The sequence below is a fragment of the Myotis lucifugus genome, unplaced genomic scaffold (assembly GCF_000147115.1).
Source record: "Myotis lucifugus unplaced genomic scaffold, Myoluc2.0 scaffold_21, whole genome shotgun sequence".
Classification (NCBI taxonomy): domain Eukaryota; kingdom Metazoa; phylum Chordata; class Mammalia; order Chiroptera; family Vespertilionidae; genus Myotis; species Myotis lucifugus.
In genome coordinates, this window is record NW_005871069.1 from 10,595,967 (window position 1) to 10,623,872 (window position 27,906).

Below are 27,906 nucleotides of genomic sequence, written 5' to 3' on the forward strand. Positions count from 1 at the left end.
TTCAAAGAGTAAGTTTTCAAAGGGTACAGAAGCATTGTCAGTCTGGGGAATAGCCTATGGCTGTACAGTTGTTTGGCAGTAGGAGGCAATAACATGTAGATTAAGATGCCTTTTAACTGTCTGGCAGCCACAATCAGTTTCCTATTCAGGTTTGGGGAAATGCCTTTAGCCATTTCCAACAGCTGACTACATGTGTGACTCAACCCTGTTGAGTCCCCAAGTCTCATCAACCTTTTGATGAAACTCTTGAAATTATGACATGCTGGAATTGGTTCCTGGCAATTGTATTGTTTTTTGTTTTTTTTGTCTCTATGTCATTTATCTTAGCTCTGATTTTTATTATTTCCTTCCTTCTGCTTATGCTAGCCTTTTCTTGTTGCTCTCTTTCTAACTCTTTGAGTTGTAGGGTTAGATAATTTATTATCATTTTTTCTTGTTTTTTGAGATAGGCCTGTAGAGCTATGAACTTCCCTCTCAAGACTGCTTTCACTGTGTCCCATAGATTTTGGATTGTTGTGTTTTCATTGTTGTTTGTTGCCATGATGTTTTTTATTTCTTCTTTGATCTCTCTGGTAACCCAATTATTGTTTAATAGCATGCTAATTAGCCTCCAGGTGTTTTATTTTTTTATTGTTTTTATTGTAGTTGATTTGTAGTTTTATGCCATTGTGATCTGAGATAATGCTTGATATGATTTCTATCTTCTTGAATTTGAAGAGACTTTGCCTGTGTCCCAATATGTGGTCTATCTTTGAAAATGACCCATGTGCACTTGAGAAGAATGTATATTCTGTGGCTTTGGGGTGAAATGTTCTGAAGATGTCAATTAATTCCATCTGCTTTAGTGAGTCATGTAGGATTGAATTTCTTTGTTGATTTTTTGTTTAGAGGATTTGTCCAGTGGTGTTAGTGGGGTATTAAAGTTTCCTACTATAACTGTATTGCTGTCAATATCCCCTTTGATATCCTCCAGAAGTTTTTTTTAATGTATTTGGGTACTCCTGTATTGGGTACATATATGTTTACCAGAGTTATATCTTTTTGTTGAATTCCTCCCTTTAGTACTATGAAGTGGCCTTCCTTATCTCTTGTTTTGGCCTTCACTTTGAGGTCTAATTTGTCAGATATAAGTATTGCTACCCCAGCTTTTTTTTTTATTATTTCCATTTGCCTAGAAAACCTTTTACCATACTTTCACCATCAGTCTATGTGAGTCCTTTGTTTTGAGGTGGGTTTTCTGTAGACAGCAGATATATGGGTCATGTTTTCTTATCCACTCAGCTATTCTATGTCTTTTTATTGGGGCATTTAATCCATTCACATTTAATGTGATTATTGATAGGTACTTGTTTGTTGCCTTTTTATTCTTTATGCCTGTGTTCCTTCTTCTCTTTCTATTTCTTCTTTTTATAGAAGACTCTTTAGCATTTCTTGCATTGCTGATTTGGTGGTAATAAACTCCCTTAGTCTTTTTTATCTGTGAAACTCCTGATTTCACCCTCAATTTTGATTGATAGCCTTGCTGGGTACAGTATTCTTGGATTCAGACCCTTCCTTTGTATGGCTTTGTATATTTCATTCCATCCCTTCTGGCCTGATGTGTTTCTGTTGAGAAATCAGTCGATAGTCTGATGGGAGATCCCTTTTAGGTAACTTTCTGTCTCTGTCTGGCAACCTTTAAGATTCTTACTTTGTCGCTGGCGTTTGCCAATTTGATTATAATATTTCTTGGTGTTGGTCTTTGGGGTTCATCTTGTTTGGGACTCTGTGAGCTTCTTGGACTTGTGTGAGTTTTTTCTTCCCTATATCAGAGAAGTTTTCTGTCATTATTTCTTCAAACAGGTTTTCTATTCCTTGCCCTGTTTTCTCTCCTTCTGGTACCCCTATTATGTGGATGTTGTTTCATTTTGTATTGTCCCAAAGTTTCCTTAGGCTCTCCTCCTGTTTTTTAAGTTGTTTTCCCTAGATGCTGCTCTGCTTGGGTAAGTTTTCCTACCTTGTCTTCTAGCTCACTGATGCAGTCCTCCGCTTCTTCTAGTCTACTGTGATGCTTTCTATTGTGTTCTTTATTGCAGCGATGTCAGTTTTTATTTCTTCTTGGTTCTTCTTCATTTCCTCTTGGTTCTTACACATACTGTTGAATTTGTCTTTCATCCTTTTCAGTGACCTTATGACCATTTCTCTGAATTCTTTTTCTGACATATTGCTTGCCTCCATTTTGTTTACTTCCTTTTCTGGTGAGGCCTCCTTTTCTTTCATATGCGGGCTGTTTCTTTGTCTCCCCATGATCTCTCTTCTCTGGGTGTCTGGTTATGTAGCTCTCTCTCCTGTGTTGAATTAAAGGCACAAAATACAACACAACAAGACACAACGCACAAGGCCCCAAACACAAATTTATTCATGATACTAATAACCCCAAATAAAGGTGAACCCTAGAGAAAAGAGAATTAGGGGATAAAAAAAAGAGTGCAAAAATGATATTGAGAAAAGGAAAAAAATGTAAGAAAGAGAAGAAAGAGAAGAAAAAAGAAGGGGGGAAATATATGTATATGGGGAGAAAACTCCAATAAAACATCAACTAATCTAAAAAATGCAAACAACAAATACCCAGAGATGAATGCAAACTATAAACAACAACTAATCCAAAAATTGCAAACAACAAACACTCAAACAACAAATACCCAGATGAATGTGAGGAGGCAGAGCTTATTTCCAGAAGGTAAGGTCAAGGAATTAGATAGCCACAATTTAGTATAGAGGAGGTAGAAAGAGAATGAGTGTATAAGAAGAAAAGTAAAAAACAAAATACAAAAACGGAAAAATATATATGTATTAAAAAATATATATAAAAGAAATTTTCCCCTTCTTTAATCTATCTATCTATGTATTTGTTAACTATTGGAAAAGAAGAATAGAGAGTAGATAGTCCTGAGTTGGTGATTGGAATTAGGTAAGCTATTAGCAGAAGAAGATAACAAGAGAGGAGAGGAAAAACAGAAGCAAAAAGAAAAAAGAAAAAGGAAAACAAACAAACAAAACCCAAACTAATTAACAATCAAACAAACAACAACAACAAGACAGAAAGAAGAAGGCAAAACAAAACAAAAGACAAAAAACAAAAACAAAAAAAAAGAAAAAGGGAAGAGAAAAATAAAATTTGGATAGTGAAGAGAGAGAAGAGAGAAGTGTGTATGGTCTTGCAACAGGGGAGTGGAAATTAGATATATAAGTAAGATCAATTTTTAACAGGGGGTAAAAAGAAAGGATAGGGAAAAACTAAAGCAGGAACAAGGTAAGGGAAACAGGACAAAAAAAGGTGAAAAGTGAGTAAAAGAGTGTTGGCATGAAGGAAAAATTGAGATAGAGTAAAGTAATGCTAAAGGAAAAATGAAAATAGAATGTAGAACACTAATCCCAAAATAAAATAAAATAAAGAAAAAATAAAATAAAACTTAAAAAAGGTAAAATAATAGTAGTAATAATAATAATTAAAAATAAAAATATAATAATAAAAACAGGATCAAGTGAGAAAAAAGAAAAAAATTTAGTTTTTAAGTAAAAGATAAGAAATAAAAATGTGCAGTAGTGAAGGTTGTTCACTTCCTCTACTGTTCTGTTTGGCACATCTGTTTCCTGTCAGGTAGTCAGGACAGTATTGAAGTTCCCTGCGATCCCCCACTCCCCTGTGTCGTAAGCCACAACTCTGTTTTCAAGCAGGCGGGATCTCTTTGTTTCTCAGCCTGCCTTTAGTTGTATTTACACAAGAGTCAATTTGTGATTCAACCCCTGGGTGGCAGTGTTTCTGTATTGATATCTGGGGCTGAAAGGCCCCTCTACCCAGTATTTACATATTGCTTTCTCTGCCGCACTTAATACTGGGTTGGGGGAGTGGACTGCCCCAAAGCTGGTTTTCTGTTCGTCTTTCCCCACTCTGATCCCTAGGTTCCACAAAAACAACTTTCCCCTGCAGTCTCAGTGAGTGTTTTTAATTGGAAGATCCTACGTACTTGGCTTAGTAATCAAAAGCAAGGATTTAAAAAGAATAAAAGCCAAAGTAAGCGCATGGACTCTTGACTTTTTACCCTGGCATTGCGCTTGTGTCTGTGCACATCTTTTTCCCCTGGCACTGCGCAGCTGGTATACTGATAGAAGTTAAGGCTGCCTTTCTTGGCCCAGCCCAGCTGTAGGCTGATTTCTAGAGTCCCCTTCTGCCAACAGCCCTGTGGACCGCCTTCCATATTTGCAGGCTACATTGACCCCAATGGCCGTGGATTTTGTGGGGCACAGTCTTCCTCTGAGACTCTAGATCACGCTGCATGTGTTTCTCCCTCCAGCCTGGATCCCAGACCTCACCTTTCTCTAGGCCAGTGGTTCTCAACCTTGGCTGCACATTAGAATCACCTGGGAATCTTTTTAAAATCCTGATTTCTGGGCCTTATCCTTCAGAAATTCTCTTTCTTTGTTACTAATGTGGCCTCACCCCATAACAAAGAAACAGAATTTCCAGAGGATGAGGCCCAGAAATCAGGATTTTAAAAAGATTCCCAGGTGATTCTAATGTGCAGCCAAGGTTGAGAACCACTGCTCTAGGCGATATTTGACCTTTCCATCTGCTGATTGCCTCACCAACTGTGTTTAATTTGTCAATTCCAGGTGGGTGTTGATCGATTCAGCTGTTCCTTCTAGGCTTGTCCGCGTGTATTCGTGCCGCTTTGTCTCCACCTGGACAGACTATTTAGGAGTCTGCGGTTGGGGAGGCTGGAGTTCTGGTGTTCGTGGGTTCACAGTTGAGGCAGCTGGTACCTGGAAGTTATGGTTGTAGGGTCCCGGGAGGTATCTGAGGTCTACCCGGTTGAAGGTAAGGCTGGGTTTCTGATGGCACTCTCCCCTTCAAGATGGCATGGTCTCTGTGGCAGAGCCAGCCACTCCGGGAGAGATTTCAGCCGCAGTAGAGGCTGCCCGGTCAGGGGGGCCAGCCCGCCAGTCCCCAACAGTTCCTTGGAATATAGCTGCCCTTCACTCACAAATACAGTCACTCCCCACACGTCCACACACTCTCCTTTCATTCTCTCACTCACACACTATCTTGCAGCCTGCCATCCCATCAGCAGCCAACTTGGATCTTGCCTTCATAAGTTTTCCTCATATTCTTTTGTAATGTTTAGAAATGGGTTTCAAATATGCCCATTAATAGACCATACAGTGGGGCCTTGACTTACGAGTTTAATTCGTTCCGTGACGGAGCTCATAACTCAAATTACTCGTATGTCAAATCAATTTTCACCATTACAATGAATTGAAATGCCATTAATCCGTTCTGGATACCCAAAAAACACCGCAATTGTTTTGTTAAATGTTTTTAAATAAGAAAAATGTATTTAAAAATAACGAATATTGTATAAAAACACAATACTGAACAATAGAATGTAGTGCAATAAACTTGTTTTATTAAGTTTAATGTACAGCATTTACCTTGGAGATCAAATGACTTAAAGATGCTGATGGAGTTGGAGGAGAAAGGCTGAACTGAATAACTGAATAACTGAATCTTATTTGCTGATTTTTGCCCTTTTCACCACGCTTTCATCACTTTCATCTATAGGAGTTTTCGATAAAAACCTGTCCAATGAGATCTGTTTCATCCTCCCTTTCAGAATATTTCTGAAATGAGTTAGGCAAGTGTCATTAAATAGCTCCATCGCACGCCCAGTTGCAATTTTTTCTGGGTGTTTCTTTTGAATAAAGTCTGAAAGTTTCTCCCACATTCCCAACATTTCCTTTATCTCACTTATAGAGATAACCTCCTCCTCCTCCTCCATGTCATCTGTTTCCTGCAAATCCTCGGTGTGCTGCTGCGTCTGTAGCTCCTTTAGCTCCTGCGTTGTCAGTTCCTCGGAGTGCTCCTCGATGAGCTCGTTGATGTCACCTTCCTTTATATCCGCGCTCGCTGCCTCACCATGTCTGACAACGGAGTGAATGCCGGTCCTCTTTTTAAAATTTTCGAACCAGCCCCGACTGGCTTTAAACGGTTCGCCCGATGCCTCGTCCATTGAAGTGCCTGGGGTCTGCTGCAGCAAATCAGCGTAAATAGCTCGTGCCTTCTCGCAGATTATAGCCTTCGTCACGGTATCTCCTGCGAGCTGCTTCTCCGTTAACCACACCATTAGCAGCTTCTCCATATTTTCATGGATAGATGTCCGCTGTTTAGAAATTATTTTAACGCCCTTGGCTGGAGTTGTAGCCTGTATCGACTCCTTCTGCTTCAGTATGGTGCAGATCGTAGAAGTGCTACGCTCGTACTGCTTCGCCAAGTCAATTACACGCACACCTTGGTCATGTTTTTCGATAATTTCTTTCTTTAATTCAATGCACATCATCCGCTTCTTCTTCTCAGCACTGTCCTTCGCACTTACTTTCTTCAGATCCATGGTTGAAAAAACGAAGTTTTGCAAAATAACTGCAAGCACAAATGCGAGCACAACACTGATGCTTCAACTAAGAGCTAACCGCTTAAAGTGAATGAGTGAGACACATGATGCTGGGCTTATATTGTGGCGTTCACTGTGACGTTCGCTGCGCCAACTAGCGGTGGGGTATCTGAAACTGGCTCGTAACCCGAATTTTAGCTCGCAACTCAAAGCAAAAAATCGGCCGAGAGACGGCTCTTATCTCGAAAAACTCGTTAGTCGGGACACTCGTAAGTCAAGGCCCCACTGTATATTTCTCCCTTTCAGAAGAAAAGAAAATTATTTTGGAAAGTGGTCATTTCCAGAAATGGAGTTGCCTGCACCACAGTTTGTTTCTTTAAAAATCCTGATGTCTTATTTCCAACATTAAAAATATATTATTTCAGCTTTGAAGTGAGAGGTTTGGGCTGTTTATGACATTGACTGTGCAACTGTGATGACGAGCAACACAGTTGGAAATGGTCTCTAGTGGCATCCAGTCATGAAGAAAAAAAATTATATCTTATCAGCCACTTCAAACACCTTTGAGCCCCTTTTCTTATGACATTTAGAGCATTTCGGTGAATTAAAGTACTGAAGACTCACTGTCCCTTCTTCACATGGTGCTCTGAAAAACTATACTGGTGGCCACAATTTGATTTGATATACAACTTTTTAATGTTAAATCAAAATCATGGCTTAAAGTGCTCTATGTATGTCAATAATTGTCATATATAGAAAATTCTAGGTCTAGCCCACTAGTCCCAGGCAAGGATGGAAGGTGCAGTGGGGCTAACCCTGGTGGTTTTGTCGCAGTGGGACCCAGCCTGGATCCCCAGACCCCCCAACTGATTCACAGATACACAAGTTAAATAAATGCTTACTGTTTGTGTCCTGAGATTTTATAGTTGTTTGTTATGAAGTAATAGCTTACAAAACTTCACTCCCAGCATTTCCTCCCTCAAGTCAACTTGCAACATGACAGCTAGGGTGATCCTTTTAGAGGTCACATTTTGTCAGTTATCTGTTGCCCCTGCAACTGGCTGCAAATGATTCTCCTTTCACTAAGACTGAAACCAAAACCTTTGTGAAAGTCCACTAAACTATCTTCTCCCCACTCACTTCCTCGCTTGCTCTGCTCTAGCCACACAACTTTCCTTGCTGTCTTCAAACATTCCAGACGAGGCTGGAACTTTCCCTCTGCAGATATCTCCACCTTGCTCAAGTTTTTGATTAAATGTCATCTTCTCAGAGAGGCCTACTCTAATCATCCTATTTAAATTCCAGTCTGCACTCTAGTCCCCATCCTGTGTTCTCATCCTCCCTCCCACTGCTCTAGTTTTCTCTCCTATGGTGCTCACTTGGTAATATATCTCACTTTTGTTGCTAATGTCTGCCATTTTCTAGAATAGAATGTAAGCTGTGAGGGCAGGAAGCTTTGTTTTGTTCACTCATGTATTCTAAGCATCTGGAACAATTCCTGCCATATTGTAGGTACTTGTTAGATATTTGTTGAACAAATAAAGGTCAAGAGGTATGCTGGTGACCACTGAGGTTCTCTTGAATGACACTGTGTGGATGACACTTTCCTTTGCCTGCAGAGGCCTGCCTGGACACTGTGACAGTATTTTTGTCAGGACGTTCCTAACAAGCCTTTTCTGTCCTACCTCATCAAGCACAAAATTATTCTCAAAATGGAAAATCTTTTCTCTAGCAAGGGCTTTCAGTAACAAAGATAACATAAAAAGTTACAGGGTTTTTTACTTCATTTATTTATCTCACACAAGCCAAGAACCGACTTGCACTCTATTCATTGTGCAACTGAAATGTGAAATGCCAACCAGCAAACACTTGACTACAAAGGCTTCCAGCGTGAGAACCATGTACTGAAGCTCACTCTTGTTTCTCCTCTAGACATGGCATTTATAATTAAATTGACTTAACAAAACTTTGGCAACAGTAGAGTTTGGCTCATTTTTGCTGTTAGGCATGCAACTCTGAATGATGTTTCTGTGGCTTATGACTCTTTTCTAAGTTTGGGCTGAATTTGTCAATTTTATACTGAAAAGTATTATTTTGTACTTATTCTAGAAAAAAATCAAATGTCTTACCACAAAAGGTAAAAGACGATTCCCTCCTCACTCTGAAGATGAAGGTAAAGTGTGATGCCTTCTTCTGACACGTTTCCTAATGGATGATGTCCTGCGAGGGGTGGACTGGTGATGGCGGGGTTTCAGATACTTTCCCTTCCTATGATTGTCATCCCTGTGGACTCACCTGCCTGGATACCAGAACCACAGCCCATGTTCTCACAAGAGCCTGGTTTGCTGCCTACAAGTGCATTACTTGAAATTACAGTATTTGCAATACTATTTCCATCTCTACTTTTATGTTCCAATGAGCAACTTTGAATTATTGACCAATTTTTATGAAGTGTAATGACACAATTGTAAGAAACAAAATGTATATATGACAAATGTAAACAATAATGCCCATTAGAAGGAGAAAATCCATTAAACAAGATGAGCTTTGCCCTGTTAACTGTGGAGTAGCTAACTGAAGAGGAACTGGGGCAAAGTGGCCAACACCATCCTTATCAAACCAGGACAAACTTTAAAAATAGAAGTATTTTTGTGAAAATCACAGTGAATATTACATGACAGAATCAAACGGTTCTGCCACTTTATCTCTGAAGTTGCCAGCAGATCCCTGAACAGACAGTTAAAGACCACTGTTAACCAAGCCCCACTCCTGAGAACCCTTGCTGGCCCCGATTCCTCCACGTGTGGTCCAGGGGTCAGTAGGTCAGCATCACCTGGGAGTTGGCTAGAAATGCAGGACCTCAGGTCCCACCACAGACCTTCAGAATCTGTATCTCCATTTTAAAGAGACCCTCAGGGCATTCAGATGCCCAATGAAGTTTGAGAAGCAGTGCTCTGGACATCTGTTTTGTGACTAAGATGGCTGTCAGGAGGGTGTCCTTTCTAAATAGAGAACAGCAGCTCTGCAGGTCTTCCAGGGTGGTCACCTGCACAGACTGAGTTGGTAATCCCTGACTTCAGCAATAGCCATCTCTTCATTTCCAGCTGGTGCAGAGGGTTGGAAACAGGGGTATCTCTTGGTGAAGGTTTCACCAGGAAAAGGGGTGCACTTGGAGGCCTGCAGCCCAGGTTGACCAGCCAGAGTTGGGCCAAATTCTGATACAGTTACTCTCAGATTCAGTGTTATGAAAAGGGGACAATTGGAGTGATTTGGTGGATGACGTTCATAGCCACAGAGGCTTGAAAGGAGCAGTTATTTTTTCTCCTTTTGTTCAGGCAGCAGCTGTGGCTCCCAAATGTACTGCATTTGATGAGGATTTACAACTTGATGATTCACAGGTTTTTCAAGTTAGTGCTTTTCTAGCCAGACAGTGTTATCTGCAAATCCTGTAGCTATAGATGGGGGATGAGAAGTAGATCACAAATGACAGCACCATTTCTGTCACCTTCTAGTTACTTTTTATCCAATGTGTTCCTTATGGCCCCAGCAAACCTGATACCACCCTCAGGCCCTAAGGTTCCCCTTCCCATAAACACCACAGCTTGCTCCTGCTTTTCCTTGTCCCTGGAGTGTCTTCCCAACATTCCATTCAATACACCAGTTCCTCTGGGAAGCCTTTGATGATTGTCTATGACTGGATGACATCTCTCCCTTCCAGAAAGTCCCCCAGTGATTCCCAATCTTTGCTGCACATTAGAATCATCTGGGAAATTTTAAAAAATGCTGACATTCAGGTCACAGCCCTGACCAATTCAGTACGAGTTGCTGGGGGTGGGGCACAGGCAGCAGTAGTTTGTAAAGCTGTCCAGGTCTGTACAATGTTCAGCCAGGATGGAGAACCAGTACCATAATCCTGTTCCTGTTAGAGTCTACTTAAGCCTAACTTTGGGATGGATTACACAAGAGACCACTATTTTCACTTTACCCCTATGCCCCGATTAGGAGACCTAAAGTCAGGAAAGTTTTCTCATCTCTGTATCCCTGATAGTATCTAGCAGATATCTCAGTGAAATCCAACATTGTTTCTCCCTCCATCATTGACCCTGCTGTGGGGCCCTTGGGTGACAGCTGTCTCAGAGCAGAGGATGTATAAGTACTGCTGCTCTTGTTGCCACCATCACCTCCATCTCTGGATTCAGGTATTAGGGCCTGGGAAGCCATCTATATATATAAAAGGCTAATATACGAAGTGTCCCCTCAGGAGTTTGACTGGGAAACCGGGAGTTTGATCCCTCGCTATGATGTGTGCTGACCACCAGGGGACGGTGCGGAATGAAGGAAGGCCCTGGCCCGGAGCTGGCAGCTGGGGGAAGGAAGGCCCTAGCCTGCAGCCGGCAGCTGGAAGGAAGGCTCTGGCTGGCAGCCAGAAGACCCTGATCAGCCCTGATCACAGGCCAGGCCTAGGGACCCTACCCATGCTTGAATTTAGTTCACTGGGCCTTAGTATCTATATGTGCTGAGACCAGGACAGCAAAATTCGGGTATTCTAGAGCCATTATCATTAAGCAAGGATTCTACTCTGCTAGAAAAAAAAGTGTGCTTAAGGGTATAGATGGCTACAGACTTCTTTCTGTCTGTTTGGGAAGTTTTAGTTTGAATTATCTATTGCTACATAAGAAATTATTGAAAAATTTAGTAGCTTAATTCTCCTGCTTTCTGTGGATTAGAAATTTGAGAGTGGCTTCATTGCGTGGCTCTGTCCCTCATGAAGCTGCAGTCAAGACTTCAACTGAGACTGTGGTGGCCAAAGGCCTCACTCCCATGGCAAAAGTTGCTGCTGGCTATTGGCAAAAGGCCTCAATTATTTGTCACATGACCTCCACATGACTGCTTGAGTGTCTTCAGGACAGGGCAACTGATTTCCCAAGAGTGAGGATCCAAGAGAGGAAGGCAGAATTTGGAATGTCTTTTATAATTATGTACTATTATCTCCATAATATCATACTGGCTATACAAGTCATTGTGTGAAGGGGCAGCTCAGAGTACTTGGATTTTCTCCACTAAAGGAGCTGTGATTTAAATAGTTCTGATGTTTCTCCATGGATATTAGGCTAACCCAATAACTCTTGGTTACTTGGTATGATTACTCATGGGCTTTGTGTTTCTCTGTCTCTGTCTGGATTCTTTCCTGTTGTCTTGTTCTATGTCCTGAGAGCTGTTCTTCTCTCTCCAGCCATGACAGCTTTCAGGGGGTTTTCTGTGTCTATCCTATTCCTGCAAAGAGATGGTCTCTTATCTCTGCCAGCTGGATGATACATATGCACCTGGCAGACAGTCCAATAGGCTGTGGATCCAAGGTTAGGGAATCTTAAATCTTATTCTGTTCAAGAGGGAAATCACATGGTTTCCTGCATTTTGGAACAGCTGTTTAAAGACAGGACTCCCTATCTTTCTTAGGCTGGTTCTGGGAGTGACTTTTGCATTTTCCTGTGAGGATACCTCTTGCATCCATAGTATTGGTTTGCATCCCTATAGATTCTACTGGTCAAGGTGGTAGGGGCTGAAATAGAATATTGGAAACTAATTATAATTATAAGAAATATTAATCATGCTCTGTTAGCCATGATGATTCTGATTAGAAAGCACATTTTCACTTGACTGGGAGTTGTACTCCCTGGAACATGAGAGCTAGCATCAGAATGAAGTCCATCCTCCTGTCCTGAGAACTGCCTATCATTATGGAAAGATTTACAACCTCATGGCTGAGACAATCTAGTCTTGGAGGCACCTGCTCTTTACAATCCCCAGCCCCTATTACCTATAATCTGCATGTCCCCCCTGCCTCCCGCCCCCAGCCCGCATGACTTGTAACCTGCAATGATTATCCCCTGCCCACTTTGCCATACCTATAATTCCTACTTTCCCAGGTAATCTTTGTCCTTCTACCCAATATAAGCAGCTGGCTTATGGTGGGTAGGGTGGGGAGGAGAGCAGGTTTTTGTGGATGACCTGATGCTCTCCCATAAAGCTGGCATTATTGGAATAAATGCTTATATATGATTCAATACTGTCTCTGCTTAATTGTCTGAAGTAGTGACAGTCAGCCCAGACCCCTTGGTTGTCCAATTACAAAGGCCAGACAATGAATCCTTTTTATTTGGAAAAACTTTGAAATTGAAAAGAAAGAAATTTATCTTTAAAGAGCTCTCATATCATTATAATAGTCACAAATCTCTTAATGGAAAAATCTCACTAAAATCAATCTAAACATTTTATGTTCTCAGAATTAGGCTTGGTAACTGTCGGATTTGAAGCTCTAAAATATGGCCAGACAGAAATGTGGGCTAAACTCCATTTATAGCTAGGGTCCTACCAAACTGCTGCCAGTCCTGAAGGAAATGACAGACTCAAAGGAGATAATATAAGGAAGGCTACATAAATCCATTGGTGTTAGATTAAAGAGATAGGAGAAAGCAAAGTGGGACAACCCGTAGGATTGGATAAAAAAAGAAAAATGAATAGACACCTACCTCTTTTACATTGGTGGGTACAGGATAGTAAACATTTAACATTTGTAGACAAAAGTTACAGAGGCCTCTTAAGAGAATTTAAAAGAGAGTTTTATTTTGATATTTGCAAATCAGACAATGTAGCCTTAGGCATGAACAGGAGAATTGCTGGGGTGGAAGGGGGGAAGGCCTGAGAGTTACAAGGAGCTGATCAGATCAAAGGGATGGGTTGCTAGGGAAACAAGATCATAATCTTACATCATGCATCTTCTGATTGGTGGGGACAACTGGACTTTCAAGAGTCACTGACTCTGTGGTCAGCAAGAGGGGTTGAGAGATAAGAACAATGATTAGTTTCAGTGACTCATGGTCAGCAGGAGGAGTCACGGGATACAGTCAGCAGTTGGCTGTGGATCAGACATGATCCACAGTAGAGGAGTGTCATAAGACAGGGGCCAATGCCTCAGTTTCCTTTGGAGACTGCAGAATAAACTAGTTTTGTGGTGAAATGGACAATTCAGGGAATGCAGTTTGTCAGGCAGACAGAGTCAGAATTTAAGCTGCAAAATGGCCTAGTCACTTGAGCAGGGTCAGAGTTCAAACTACAGAAGGGTCCAGATATTTGGTCACAAAATTATGATATTAGAATCCTCACATATATAGTAAATAGAGATGGTATGCAGGCAACAAGATAAAAATGAGGAGTTTCATGGTCTGGTACTCTGATACCGGTGGTTATGCCCCTGAGGGGTCTGGAAAAAGAAAATTACTGTGACATTTCAAAGGCATGTTATCTAGATGCATAAGAACATTAGTAAGGGAGCTGTGGCCTGGGATGTGACTACCCACCATGACTTTCCCAGTTAGGAATTTATGATTAGATCATCCTGTGTGGTTACCTTCAGTTCACTTAGCTGGTCAGACCCACCATGTAGTACCTTGAGCTTGCCAGGTCTGCTATGCACTAAAGTTTAGATGGTCCAGTTCCTTCCTTTACCTACAGGATGGCTTGCTGGAGTTCTCTTCTCCCCACTCATTCCCAAGACTAATCAATCTGTGTGATGAAGTGATAATATGAGCCAAGACACCTCCAAATTAAGGTGCTTTCTGGATTTGGTGAGGGTTTAATAAATGTTTGTCAAACTGAATGAATGACAGATTGATAGGCAATATTCGGGAGGTATACAGAACCTTCCATAGGTAAGCTTCTTATTTCTCGAAACCTCGCCCTCAGTCTAACAGGTGCCCTGCTCTGAATAACAAAGACAGCTGTATGCTTCTTTGCTAATCTCACAAGTGCTTACATCAAGCGTGTGCTTCATGGTCATCTGATAAACACCAGTTTTCCTTCACCTGAGGTCTTTCAAGACCGTATTCAAATGTAACTTATTCCTGAAGCCTTCCTCTACAGTGTATACTTTGCCTCCTCCAGAACCACTCTCAGAATTGACCATACAGGAAGCACTAGAGGCCCGGTGCACAAAAATTTGTGCACTCGGGGGGGGGGGTCCCTCAGCCCGGCCTGTGCCCTCTCACAGTCTGGGACCCCTCAGGAGATAACGACCTGCTGGCTTAGGCCTGCTCCCGGGTGGTAGAGGGCAGGCCCAATCCCTAGGTGAAGCCCCTGGTCGGGCTCAGAGCAGGGCCGATTGGGGAGTTGGGGTGCCGCCCCCTGTCTTGCACAGAGAAGGGCGGATCGGGAGGTTGCGATGCCACCCCTAGTCACGCTCAGGGTAGGGCCAATTGGGGGGTTGGGGCACCGCCCCCTGTCACACTCAAGGCAGGGTCAATGGGGAGGTTGCGGCGCCACCCCCTGTCACGCACAGAGCAGGGCCGATCAGGGGGTTGGGGTGCTGCCCCCTGTCACTCACAGAGCAGGGCCCATCAGGGGAGCTGGGGCACCGCCCCCTGTCACACACAGAGCAGGGCAGATCAGGGGGTTGGGGCACCGCCCTCTATTACCCACAGAGCAGGGCCGATCAGGGGGTTGGGGCGCCTCCACTGTCACACTCAGGGCAGGGCCAATGGGGAGGTTATGGCTCTACCCCATCACACACAGAGCAGGGCCCGTGGTGGGGGGGGGGGGTTGGGGCACCGCACCCTGTCACACACAGAGCAGCGCCGATCAGGGGGTTGAGGCGCCTTCCCCTGTCACGAACAGAGCAGGGAAGATAGGGAGGTTGTGGCCCCACCTCTGTCACACACAGAGCCGCAGGGCGATCAGGGGGTTTGGTCGCTGCCCCCGGTCACACTGATCCCGGTGCCGGGAGGCCTCGCGGCTCTGCTGATCCCGGTGCTAGGAGGCATATTACCCTTTTACTATATAGGATAGAGGCCTGGTGCACAGGTGGGGGCCGGCTGGTTTGCCCTGAAGGGTGTCCTGGATCAGGGTGGGGGTCTGGCTTGGGTGCCTGGCCAGCCTGGATGAGGGGATGATGGCTGTTTGCATCTGGTCACTCCCCCTTCAGGGTGGGGGTCCCCATTGGGGTGCCTGGCCAGTCTGGCTGAGGGGCTGAGGGCCGTTTTCAGGCTGGCGGGTGACTGAAGCTCCCAACCTGTCCTTTTTTCCTTTTTTTTTTATTCTGGGCCAGCTTTAGCTCTTAGGCTTGGTTCCAGCTCTGAGGCCTCGGCTGCTGAAAACAGGTATCTGGTTTGTTTCGGTTCTATAATCAAAACACTGTTTCAACTCCAGCTCTGAGATCCCGGCTGGCTGAAAGCAGGTTTCTGGGGTTTTGTTTAGCTTCTTGTAACAATGTTTCAAACTGCAAGCTCAGAGGCTGGCAGCCGCAGGCGGGGAACGTTGGCTTCCTCTGTCACTGAAGCAAGCAAGCCTCCTGTTTGCTTCAAGCTGCCTGGCTGCCGGCCGCCATCTTGGCTGGCAGTTAATTTGCATATCGCCCTCATTAGCCAATGGGAAGGGTAGTGGAGGTATGTCTAATTACCCTGTTTCTCTATTATTAGATAGGATTGTAAAAATTAAAATTAATTAGAATAAACCAAAGGCTCTCTTGACCCAGCCCTCCTAATATCACTCCCCTTTTGTTACCAGTCTACTGTGGATCATTCCAGATTGCTTTCTCACTAACAATTTATTTTGGAAATATTTTTATGTAGACCCATCTCTACACAGAATATAATTGCTGTGCACTGTAGATTACTCTTCTGCTTTTGATATATATTTTTCCTCCAATAATTTGCAATAAGAGTGCCGCAGTGAATATACTTGTATATGCCTCCTTATGCATAAATATCAAGTATTTTATTCCCATATAAATGTATAAATGTAGAAGTCTGGATAAAAGTTGTATATATATATATTTGTTTCTACATATTTTTGACATATTTTTATATTTGGTAGGTTTTTTTTTCTCATGCATTGGTAAGAATTCTTTGTGTATTTTGAAGAATAGTCCTTAGTTTGATACACACATACATACACATAAAAGAATATATATGTATCCCCATTAAAAATTTGCATATTGTCTTTTATCATAAAAATTTCATATCTTTATGTAGTCAAATTTATTAGTCTTTGTGGTGTGTGTCTTTCTCAGGAAGACAGTCCATATGTCAAGGTTATTTACATTTGTATCTTTTTAATTTTGTTTTCCTATAGTTTTATTTTTTACATTTAGCTGTTTGAATTACTTAGTTTTGTGTATGTTAGAGGGTATTACCTTAATTTTCTTTCTTTTTCCAAATTGAAAGTCAACTGATGCACACTATCTATTGAATAATAATCTATCCTCATGCTCAAAATGAAATGACATTTTTTTTATGAACTAAATTTCTAAATATATTCATGAGTTTGTTTCTATGCTTTGTAGTAGACTTTCTTGATCTCTTTGTTTATTTCTTGGTCAATACCACACTGTTTTGGTTAGGATAGCTTTATCAACTGTTTTGGTATTTTATAAGGAATCAATTGTTTTTTGGCTGTCTGTCTTCTATTAGATATTTGATGGATAAAATTTCATATTTGTCTTTGAATGTCAAAGACCTTTTACATAGTTTACACGAATATGGGCTGAGTGATGGAAATGTATAAACCCAGAAGCCATTGGTGCTATTGTTACTACACTTTGCATTCTCTAGGTCTCAAAGATCATGGTGAAAAATAACAACTTTCCTAGTTTTTACTCTATTTTCTATTATAGCTCATTACTTCAATGGATTACTTTCATAGGAATTTTGGTTATTATTTAACGTGTTGTTATTTATCTTTATTGTTGAAAGTATTATAGATGTCCCCTTTTTTCCCCTCATTGACTCCCTCCCCCCTTGCATCCCCCCTCCTTCCCCCAGACCTTCACCACACTATGTGTCCATGGGTTATGCATATATTCATATAAAGAAATAATGCATCTACAAAGTGAGAAGTTAAGTGTCTCTTCAGTTCTTAACAGGCAATTATACTACTAATTTCTCCATTAATCTTATAGAATGGCAGCATACCATTCACTCTGTTCTGCATCTTGCTATTTTTATTTAACAATATATTTGGAGATTATTCCATATTAGTACATATCAGATACTGTTCCATAAAATGGTTGTGCCATTTTATTTAACCAGGATGGCAATTCAGTTGTTTTAATAAATACTCTTTATATGCATAATATTCTCAAGTATCTAGAATAAAAAGTTCTGCACATAAAATTGGTGGGTCAAAGGGTATTTAAAATTTCAGCTTTTTAAAAATATTAAGTTGCTCTCCAAAATGTGTCTAGAAACTTTATGAATGAAAACCCTGATGGCACTTGCCACCAGGCTTTAGGCTTGCTCAAATGTGCAGGGGAAACACATAGAAACTCCACTGGGACCTGACACTGGGAAACTGTGGGTGTGTGCACTCATGCACATGAATGGATGTGTGTGTGTGTGATATACATATGGTAAGAAGCTTATGGAAGAACTGTAAGTCAATTAATTAGAGTCTTGTTTAAAGCTCTAATAATCAGTGGAAGTATTAGTGGTTTGAATAAAGCTCCTGACTTTATTATTCTTTGGAGACCGGCAGTATATAATGTTTGAATTTCACAGCCCTGGTGCTGGGAATCTCAAAGCACAGAGCATTTCTTAAGCTTGTAAATTAGTATCCTTCTCAGCAGGAACAGAAGGGAAATCTGGTGTAACGGGTCACTAACTGAGACACTAGCTTTGCTTGGGTCTTGGGCTGTTTCAGAGGAATGGAACCTGGTAGTCACATGGTGAAGCTTCAACAAGGCCCACAGATGGGGTAGGGCAGTTTTTTCAGACTCAGTGCCCCCCTGGAGTCAGCTGGAGTAAGTGGCCTGGGTGAAACAGGCCCTCACTGTCCTTGCTGGCAATAGTTCCTGAGGTTTGGCTGAAAATAGATTTTTTTTTTCTAAGCAAGAAAAGGACTTTGTCTGTGGAATGGGAGGCTATTTTTGCTATGTCCTCTTAGGGAGCTGGTGCAGGGTTGAGGCTGCCTACCTGCCCGGCCTACCCATCTCATTTCATGTGGTCTGTCATATTTCCCTCTCTTCTGCTCCACTGACACTACTCTGTTTGGTGAGTTTCTCTTTCCGTGGTGTGTCTTTCTCCACTCAAATGAAAAGAAACAAAACACCACATTCTCATTTCTTCTTTTCATGTGATAAGGGCAAAGATAAGATGAACCCTTACATGGACCTTCCTTTCTTTTCCCTGCAGTCTCTCCTCCCTAGTTTTGAAATGCTTCATGATTCTGGCCATCCACAGTGAGAGTAGGAGGCCACCCCACTCTGCTTTACTTGCTGCTCCTTCCCTGGCTGTCCTCTCAGCCCTGCACCGCTCTCAGCTTTATCCTCATTGAACGATGTGACTTGGCTGGCCAGCCTCTATGGGCTCTTCCTGGGCAGAGGATTCCTGCTTCTCCTCATGTTATCCTTCCATGCCTGCTTCACCCTCTCTTCATGTACAGGACTTAGAACTGCCAATTAATACAAAGAAAATGCCTCAAATAAACATTAGCCAAATGTAATCACACTCTTTAACAAAATTTTATTAGGATTAAGTCAAATTAGAAAACTTCATGCTTTACCATTTGCTATAATTACCTGAAATGACTAGATTTATACTTGGCTGAGTATAAAACAATTTGTGTCCCAGGATTGTATTGTTTGGAAAACAAGAAAATTGGTATGCGCGGCAGCGTGCTTAATACCACAATGGTTAATGTTTAAGGCCTGATGACTGGTCAGCAAAACATATGTTAATTCCCAGCTCCAGGAGGAAGATGTCATTCTCTACCTCCCTGAAGCAGACTGTAATAGCTTTTGGAGTCTATTATTAACATCTATATTTCAGGAGAAGCTAGGCTCTTCCACCTTCCCCACCCCACCCAATTCATTGATAAAAATGGCTGCTGCCAAATTTAAATTCCGTTGTATAATATAGAGGAACAATGATAAATTCTCATTTCTTTAGGCACCAGAGGATACATATGAAAAGGGCTTGATTCTATCCAATTTGCACTCTTGATATATTTTCCAGTCTCTCCTCTATGCCACTGCATCAGCTTGGCTTGTTTTCCCCAGTGAGCCCTGCATGGCTGTGATCACATCTGTGCTGTTGGTGCCCATTAATTCAGCTGGGTTGACCCGGAGCTTGCTCAAGCTCGAGCTCATAGCTTCCTAGGCCCAGGTCCCCCTCATAAATGTTTTCCTTGTTTGGAGTCTGGGAAAACACTTTCCTGCCCAGACCCAGCCTTGCAGGAGGACTGCAAGGGGAGGAGGATTGCTCCTGGTCATTCATGGTTAGCTCATCCTGATTCACAATGCATTCCACATCCTCTGCCTTGAGCTGTTCCTGGAGGAGAGAGAGAGAGAGAGAGAGAGAGAGAGAGAGAGAGAGAGAGAGAGATCACTGTGCTGAAACAGGAAACAATAGTAGTCCTGTTGTGTAAGAAACAAGTTTCTTTTCCTGTGTCAAAGTGCCTGCCTTGCCTGGCTGAGGCTTACCTTTCCCATCTCCATGGGTTTGTAAGGCATTTTCCTGAGTACATGCTGAAGATGCCACCATAACACAACCTCCTTGGTTTAAGAGAGTTAAAATGAAATTCAATGGGTTTCTTGAATTGATATCTAATGGCTTTGAGAGGATTTGGGAGTTAGCAGAATCTAGTGATCTTAGAGTATGGAATGATCCTCACTGCTGGTTTTGTAACATTGTAATGCTGGTTTTACCATATTACAAAATTCTCAAGACACCATTTCTATTATATTTTATTAAAATTTATCTTTATTGTTGAAAGTGTTACAGATGTCCCCTTTGTGTTTTTTGTTGTTCTTGTTTTTTCCTCATTGACCCCCTCCTCCCCTCCAAGCCTTCACCACACTATTGTCTGTGTCCATGGGCTATGCATATATGCATATCAGTTCCCCTGTTAATTTCTCTTCCAGCCCCCCATGCTCACCTTCCCTCTAAAATTCATCAGTCTATTCCATGGTTTTGGATCTATTTTGTTCATCAGTTTATTTTGTTCTTTAGATTCCACATATGAGTGAGACCATGTGATACTTATCTTTCTCTGACTGGCTTATTTTGTTTAGCATAATACACTCCAGGTCCACCCATGATGTTGCAAATGGCAAGGGTTCCTTCCTTTTTACCGCTGCATAGTATTCCCTTGTGTAGATGTATCATAGCTTTTTTATCCACTCACCTACTGTTGGACATTTGGGCTGTTTCCAAATCTTAGCTATTGTAAATTGTGCTGCTATGAACATATGGGTGCATACATTCTTTCTGATTGGTGTTTTGGGTTTCTGCTATGTTTTAAAAGTGTATCCACATAGTATGTTTCTTGGGATGAGTGTCACAAGACTAATAATGGTTGGAAGTCACTGTAGTGGACAATGGCGTAAACTAAATAGCTCTGCCCAGTATAGTTTTCCTCACACAGAGGTTCCTTGATGGAAAGAACTGAGGTCTCAACCCTTCTTTCATTGGCTTTGGGAAGACCATGCAAAATCACTTGTGGAATGAGCCCTGGCGAGGTGACTGCTGGCCACTGGCTTCCAACCTCAGCCTGTACTTGAACCACTTGGAGGGCTTCTCAGAACACAGATGCTGGACCCCAAACTTAGGGGATCATAGTCAAGACCTGATAATCCACACTTCTCAGAAATTCTGAGGTGGTACTGAGGCTTCAAGTCTGGGGACCAGGCTTTGAGAACAGCTGCCTTGGACTAAATGCCCTGAGTGGGTGGAAGATGTGTTTTTCTGTTTATGAAGGGTCAGCTGGACAACCTAGAAGGGTCCCTCAAACTCCACAATGCTTCTCTTTTGCAATCCCTGACACTGATTTGCTGCTAATGATTCTGATCGTCTCTCAGCATTTTTTGTGCCACTCCCTTGAGCTATCTAGCACAGGCTCATACATTCAAAACCTCTGAACACAGCAGTTTGTGAGCACACATTACTTTTTTTACATTTCTAAATTTATTTTATGGTTAAAAATACTGATAACAATAACAACTTGCATTTTTCAAAGAAGAATGAGCCCACATCAGCAACAAAAACAGCTTCTTGGTGCAGTGAATTTTAAAAATGCTTCCTCCTCAAGCCAGGAAGGAGTAGCCTTGAGATTGCTGGGCTTCCCCACCCCTGTCGCACTCCACACAGTTACTCACCCCATAGGCCTGAGGACTGGTGAACAGTCTGGAAACTGGATGGCACCATTCAGGTAACGTTGTGGTCAGTGGAGGACCAGAGTGGGTTAAAATTGGTTTCAGATATCTGGGAGGCCTGTTAAGGAATACTTGCCAAAAGGGAGTTAGGATTTAGTTTCTCACACAGCACAGACCTTTGCATGCAGCAAAAAAGACAATTATGTTCACCTTTAAATCCTCTACTCCCTCATTTGGGAGACAATTTGGCCTGCAAAAACTGGTGTTTATAATCTTTGCTCCACCCTTCCCAGTCCTCTCAGCAGCCTTTGGTCATGAAGAAATGGTGGCTGGAGCAGCCAGCCTCAGAGAGAGCTGTGAAATTCTTCTCTTCTCCCCTCTCCCACTCAAGGTCTCATCTGCATTCTTAAGAATTATCTTAAACAACAGCATAAAAAATTGTGTTTTCTTAAATTGCACACACAGCTTAAACCACCAGTAACTTTCACAAAGAAGCAAGGGTATTTAATAAAATGTTCAGTACTTTTAGAGCCGGGTAGTGAACATAGTTTGTTTTCCAAAATACTTTATTTTTAATGTTCAACATAGTCACTTCATGCTGCATACTTCAATTCCTCTGTATAGAAAATTATGTTAAAAACCAGGTGACAGGTTTATTCTATTGTCTAGCACCCATCTTTCTCACCTCTTCACTCCAACTCTAAGGAGTCAAAAAAACCTGTTCATCAAAGCCTCTGTGCTTCCCTCCCATCCAGCAATAGTGGAACCCCCAGGGGCTAGCGCAGGTTTCCTTATTATAGGTTTTGTTCAAAGAAAAGTAGCCGAATCATTTCACCATCCCATCAGAAACAACTTTTAAGCTTTATATTATTTCCTCTTCTGGAAAATACTTTACCTCATCAACTTCCTGCAAAGCTTTAATAACCAGGAGAATGGGGAAACATGGAAAGCAGTTCACATTGGTTGGCTGCTGAAGATCCACAGTTACCAGGCACTTGGGACACAGCAGACCCTGGAGATGGCTCTACTGGCATCCATCTCTAGCTGGACCATGGACACCTGCCATCCTGTGATCCCCAAGTGTGCTCAGACGAGGGGACATGCAGCCCACAGAGAGCAGGAGTCTGGTTGCCTCTGGCTTCAAATAATTCACCAGCAAAGTGGTGACAATGCAGGGATGCTCATGAACACAGTCTAGTTATGATGCAAGGAGAGTGACTGGAAAGACACGTTAGAGGGTCTGTAATTCTGACTGCAAATGCAAACTTGATGACTCCTTTCACAAGGTCTGCTGCCCTCAGTTAAGGACTAAGGAAGATATTAAAATTCAGAGCCTGGCATTCCTTGTAACATCCTAATATATAAAAACTTTGGATCCATCACGACTGGAGGCTAGACCAACTGGAGGTTAGTCCTGCAGTCAGTGTTGGGTTGCCGTGGTGACCAGCTGATCAGCCCTGCCTTTCTGATCAGGCCCTGTTGATAGGCCCAGAGATGCTGACCAGCATAGAAACCAACCAATCAGAACCAAATCTGGGTGAACTGTGAGGAGCCAATGGCTGCCTAGGAGGCGGAGCTTTTGATACTGACTGGCATAGAAACCTACCAATCAGAACCAAATTGGCCAGCTGAGGAGGGCAGTTGAGGGCGAGATCAGGCTTGCAGAGGAGGGCAGTTAGGGGTGATCAGGCAGGCAGAGGCAGTTAGGGGCAATCAGGCCAGCAGGGAGGGAAGTTGGGGGTAAGATCAGGCCAGCAGGGGAGGGCAATTGGGGGTGAGATCAGGCCAGCAGGGGAGGGCATTTGGGGGCAATTGGGCTGGCAGGAGAGCAGTTAGGTGTTAATCAGGCCGGCAGGGGAGCGGTTAGGGGGTGATCAGGCTGGCAGGCAGGAATGGTTAGGGGCAATCAGGCAGGCAGGCAGGCGAGGGGTTAGGAGCCAGCAGTCCCAGATTGTGAGAGAGATGTACGACTGCTGGTTTAGGCCTGATCCCTGTGGGACATCCCCCGAGGGGTCCCAGATTGGAGAGGGTGCAGGCTGGGTTAGGGACACCACCCCCATGCATGAATTTTGTGGACTGGGCCTCTAGTATTAAACATATATCTACAACTTTGGAAAGCCCTCGATGATCTTCCATTAATTTTTTTTTAATATATTTTATTGATTTTTTTACAGAGAGGAAGGGAGAGAGATAGTCAGAAACATCGATGAGAGAGAAACATCGATCAGCTGCCTCCTGCACTTCTCCCGCCGGGGATGTGCCCGCAACCCAGGTACATGCCCTTGACCGGAATCGAACCTGGGACCCCTCAGTCCGCAGGCCGACGCTCTACCCACTGAGCCAAACCGGTTTCGGCGATCTTCCATTAATTTTTATTAGTGTTATTTCTCCTTCCTTTTATGGAGATACAAATGATTTTAAATAATACAAAGGCTCCCTTTGCTATTTGGGTTTACCCCATCATCCCTGGTAGAGGTAATTTTTCAGGGCAGAGTCAGCAGACAAGCTTACACACCTGGTCCCTGTTGGCGAGCTCAGACCCTCTCACACAGGCGTATGGGAGGACACCTGATCACATTAGCATCTGTGGTGTGCATAGGTCAGTGAAACATGCTCTTGCAGGGAGAACCCACAGCAAGTAAGCAATATTTCTAGAGAGGTCATGTAAAAATGAAACCAAACCAAAACCAAGTGGTTTGTCAAGGCTCCCAGAGAGGACTGGGCAACTTGCCCTGTTTGAAATTCTCAGTACACCGAAAAAGCAAAATGCCAAAATAATTTACAAAAGTAAAATGCAAACTTAGAATTGTGTAATGAACATTTTCTTTCAACCCTGATGGGGTATTTCTCTCTCTCTCTCTCTCTCTCTCTCTCTCTCTCTCTCTCTCTCCCTTCCCCCCAATTTATTCCTAACTCTAAAGGCAACTATATATTTAATGCTCACCTTCAGGCTTATGTCAATGTTTGTTTGTTTTTTAAGACATTTTAATTGTCTAAACCTTGCTCTTCAGTAGATTCCTCATGAAGAAATCATGGGAACATTCTCTGAGTTCTTGAATATTAATAACAGTTTGTACTCTTTATATTTTGAAAGTGTTTCCCCACCCTGGAAATAAAATTGTTGGATTACACTGTCTGTATTTGGCTATCTTAAATATGTTGCTACTTTCTTTGACATAAGAAGTTTCTTCTGAAAAAATCTAGTGAAAATATAACTTTGTTATGTTAAAAAATATCTGAGACAAATGAAAATGAAATATACCAACATTTGTGAGATGCAGCAAAAGCATTTCTAAGAGAGAAGTTTATATTGATAATGCCTACCTTAAGAAACAAGAAAAGTCTCAAATAAACAGCCTAACTCTATGCTTTAAGGAACTAGAAAAAGAAGAACAATATGGTAAAGCCAAAAGTTAGAAGAAGAAATGAAATAACAAAGATTAGAGCAAATTTAATGAAATAGAGACTAAATAAAGAAAATTAGTTAAACCAAGAGATGAAACTTTGCAAAGATAAACAAAATTGACAAGGCTTTAACTAGACTTACCAAGAAAAAAAGAGAGAAGACTCAAATAGATAAAACCAGAAATGAAAGAGAAGATGTTATAACTGATACCACACAAATGCAAAGGATCATAAAATACTACTATGAATATATATATATGTATATATATATATATATGTATATATATATATATATATATATATATATATATGTATGTATATATATATATATACCAACAAATTAGACAACCTAGAATAAATGGATAAATTCCTAGAAATATACAACCTACCAAGACTGAATCAATCATATGATAAAAAATCTGAACAAACCAATCACTAGTAAAGATAGTGAGTCAGTAATTAAAAACCTCCCAACAAACAAAAGTTCAGAACCATTCAGCTTCACTGTTGAATTCTACCAAATAGTCAAAGAATTAATACCAATTATTATCAAACTTTTCCAAGAAATAAAAGAGTAGATAACTCTTCCCAACTCATTTTCTGAGGCTAGACTCACCCTGATGCCAAACCAGACAAGGATGCTACAAGAAAATATAATTACAGGTCAATACCCCTGATGAACATAGGTGTACAATTTTTGTCCAGTCTCTTCCCGTACCCCCTAAACCCCTTTCTCCCCGAGAATTGTCAGTCTACTCCCTTTCTATGCCCCTGCTTCTATTATATTCACCAGTTTATTCTGTACATCAGATTTTTTATTCACTTGATTTTTAGATTCACTTGTTGATAGATATGTATTTGTTGTTCATAATTTTTATCTTTACCTTTTTCTTCTTTCTCTTCTTAAAGAATACCTTTCAGCATTTCATATAATACTGGTTTGGTGGTGATGAACTCCTTTAGCTTTTTCTTATCTGTGAAGCTCTTTATCTGACCTTCAATTCTGAATGATAGCTTTGCTGGGTAAAGTAATCTTGGTTGTAGGTTGTTGCTATTCATCACTTTGAATATTTCTTGCCACTCCCTTCTGGCCTGCATAGTTTCTGTTGAGAAATCAGCTGACAATTATATGGGTACTCCCTTGTAGGTAACTAACTGTTTTTCTCTTGCTGCTTTTAAGATTCTCTCCTTGTCTTTTGCTCTTGGCATTTTAATTATGATGTGTCTTGGTGTGGTCCTCTTTGGATTCCTTTTGTTTGGGGTTCTCTGTGCTTTCTGGACTTTTAAGTCTATTTCTTTCACCAGGTAGGGGAAGTTTTCTGTCATTATTTCTTCAAATAGGTTTTTAATATGTTGCTCTCTCTCTTCTTCTGGCACCCCCATAATTCAGATGTTGGTTAGCTTGAAGTTGTCCCAGAGGCTCCTTACACTATCTTGATATTTTTGGATTCTTTTTTCTTTTTGCTTTTCCGGTTGGGTGTTTTTTACTTCTTTGTACTTCAAATCTTTGACTTGATTCTTGCAATCCTCTAAACTGCTGTTGGATCTCTGTATAATATTCTTTATTTCAGTCAGTGTATGCTTAATTTCTAGTTGGTCCTTTTTCATATCCTCGAGGGTCTCACTAAATTTATGGGTGGTTTCTAGAAAATTCTTGAAAAACCTTATTAACCATGGTTTTGAACTCTATATCCAGTAGTTTGCTTTCCTCCATTTCTGTCATTTGTGACCTGTTTCTTTGTCTCTGCATTTTGGCTGCTTCCCTGTGTTGATAGAGTGGCTGTCTGTGCTAGTTGTCCTATCGGGCACAGTGGCTCAGCCTCCCCAATTACCTGAGGTGGACACTCTTGATGCACCCCTTTGTGGGCTTTGTGCACAGTCTTTTTGTAGTTAAGCCTTGATTGTTGTAGGTATCAGTGGGAGTAATTGACCTTCAGGCCAATTGGCTGTGAGAATGAGCTGTGTCTACTGTGGGAGAACTTCTGTGCTGGAGACACCCTTTTGGGGCAAGACTTGCTTCAGTGGGGCTTTGGTGCTCACTGAGTCTGTCTCCTGAGTGTGTCCCTTATGGATCTGAGGAGTTGTAATCTGGATGGTCCCACTCTGGCCACTGGGCACACTGGCACTTGAATCTCTAAGGAGGTACTAATTTAGCCTCTGCCTGAGGCTACCCAGCAGGAGCTATCGAGAGATATGCAGATTCCTCTTCTTTGTTTGGGATTTGGAGGTGCCCAGATGAGGCCCAGCTGTGAAGCAATGCAAGCTTCTCTGGGGCCTTGGCCCTTCTTTTGGATGTTCTGGGTCTCTCTGACCCAGCTGCAGTTTGTTAGGTAATTTTAGATTGCAAAGGGCCAGGTAATTCATATGCAAAAGTCTCTGAGCACAGCTTGGGTGGGGCTGGGTCTCAGGGAATCAACAGGGTGGAGCAAACAGCTATGGCTGCTCCTCAGCCCTGCCCTAAGAGGCCCTGCATCTCAGTGTCCCCCGGTAATCACTGCAAGCACCTCTGAGAGAAAGCCACCCTCGAGTTCTGCTCAATGCCAGACAGTCCAGTTTCTCCCTGTGTGAGTCTGGGTCCCCAGAGACTCGCCCGGAACTGGAGTTCAGAGCTGTCAGGAGCTTGTGACTCCCTCCCGATTAAAAAAGACAACCGCGTCCTCAGTTACCAGCCCTTTCCGCGTGCGCCTCCGTACCTCTGCACTTTACTTCCGCACCTCCTCTGAGTCTCAGTGTACTTTTCTCTTTCCTTCTAGTTATAGAATTTCCACTCAGCCAGCCTTGCTGTGGTTCTGGATGATGTCCGTTTTGTCTTTTAGTTGTATTTTTGAAGTGGTTGTGCAAGGCAGAAATTTCAGGTGTTTACCTTTGCTGCCCTCTTGGTTTCTCCTCCTCTCACCACTTTTATTCAACATAGAATTGGAAGTCCTAGCT

At 42.1% G+C, this 27,906-nt stretch overlaps 1 protein-coding gene across 1 annotated transcript in view; it reads right to left on the reverse strand.

Moving 5' to 3' along the window:
• Positions 1-19,453: 19,453 nt before the first annotated feature.
• SLC9A9 (solute carrier family 9 member A9) overlaps positions 19,454-27,906 on the reverse strand; it is a 771,103-nt gene continuing 762,650 nt past the window's right edge. The window contains 2 exon segments of the mRNA XM_023751381.1: positions 19,454-19,747; positions 21,574-21,679. Coding sequence (XP_023607149.1) covers positions 19,454-19,747; positions 21,574-21,679 — 400 coding nt within the window.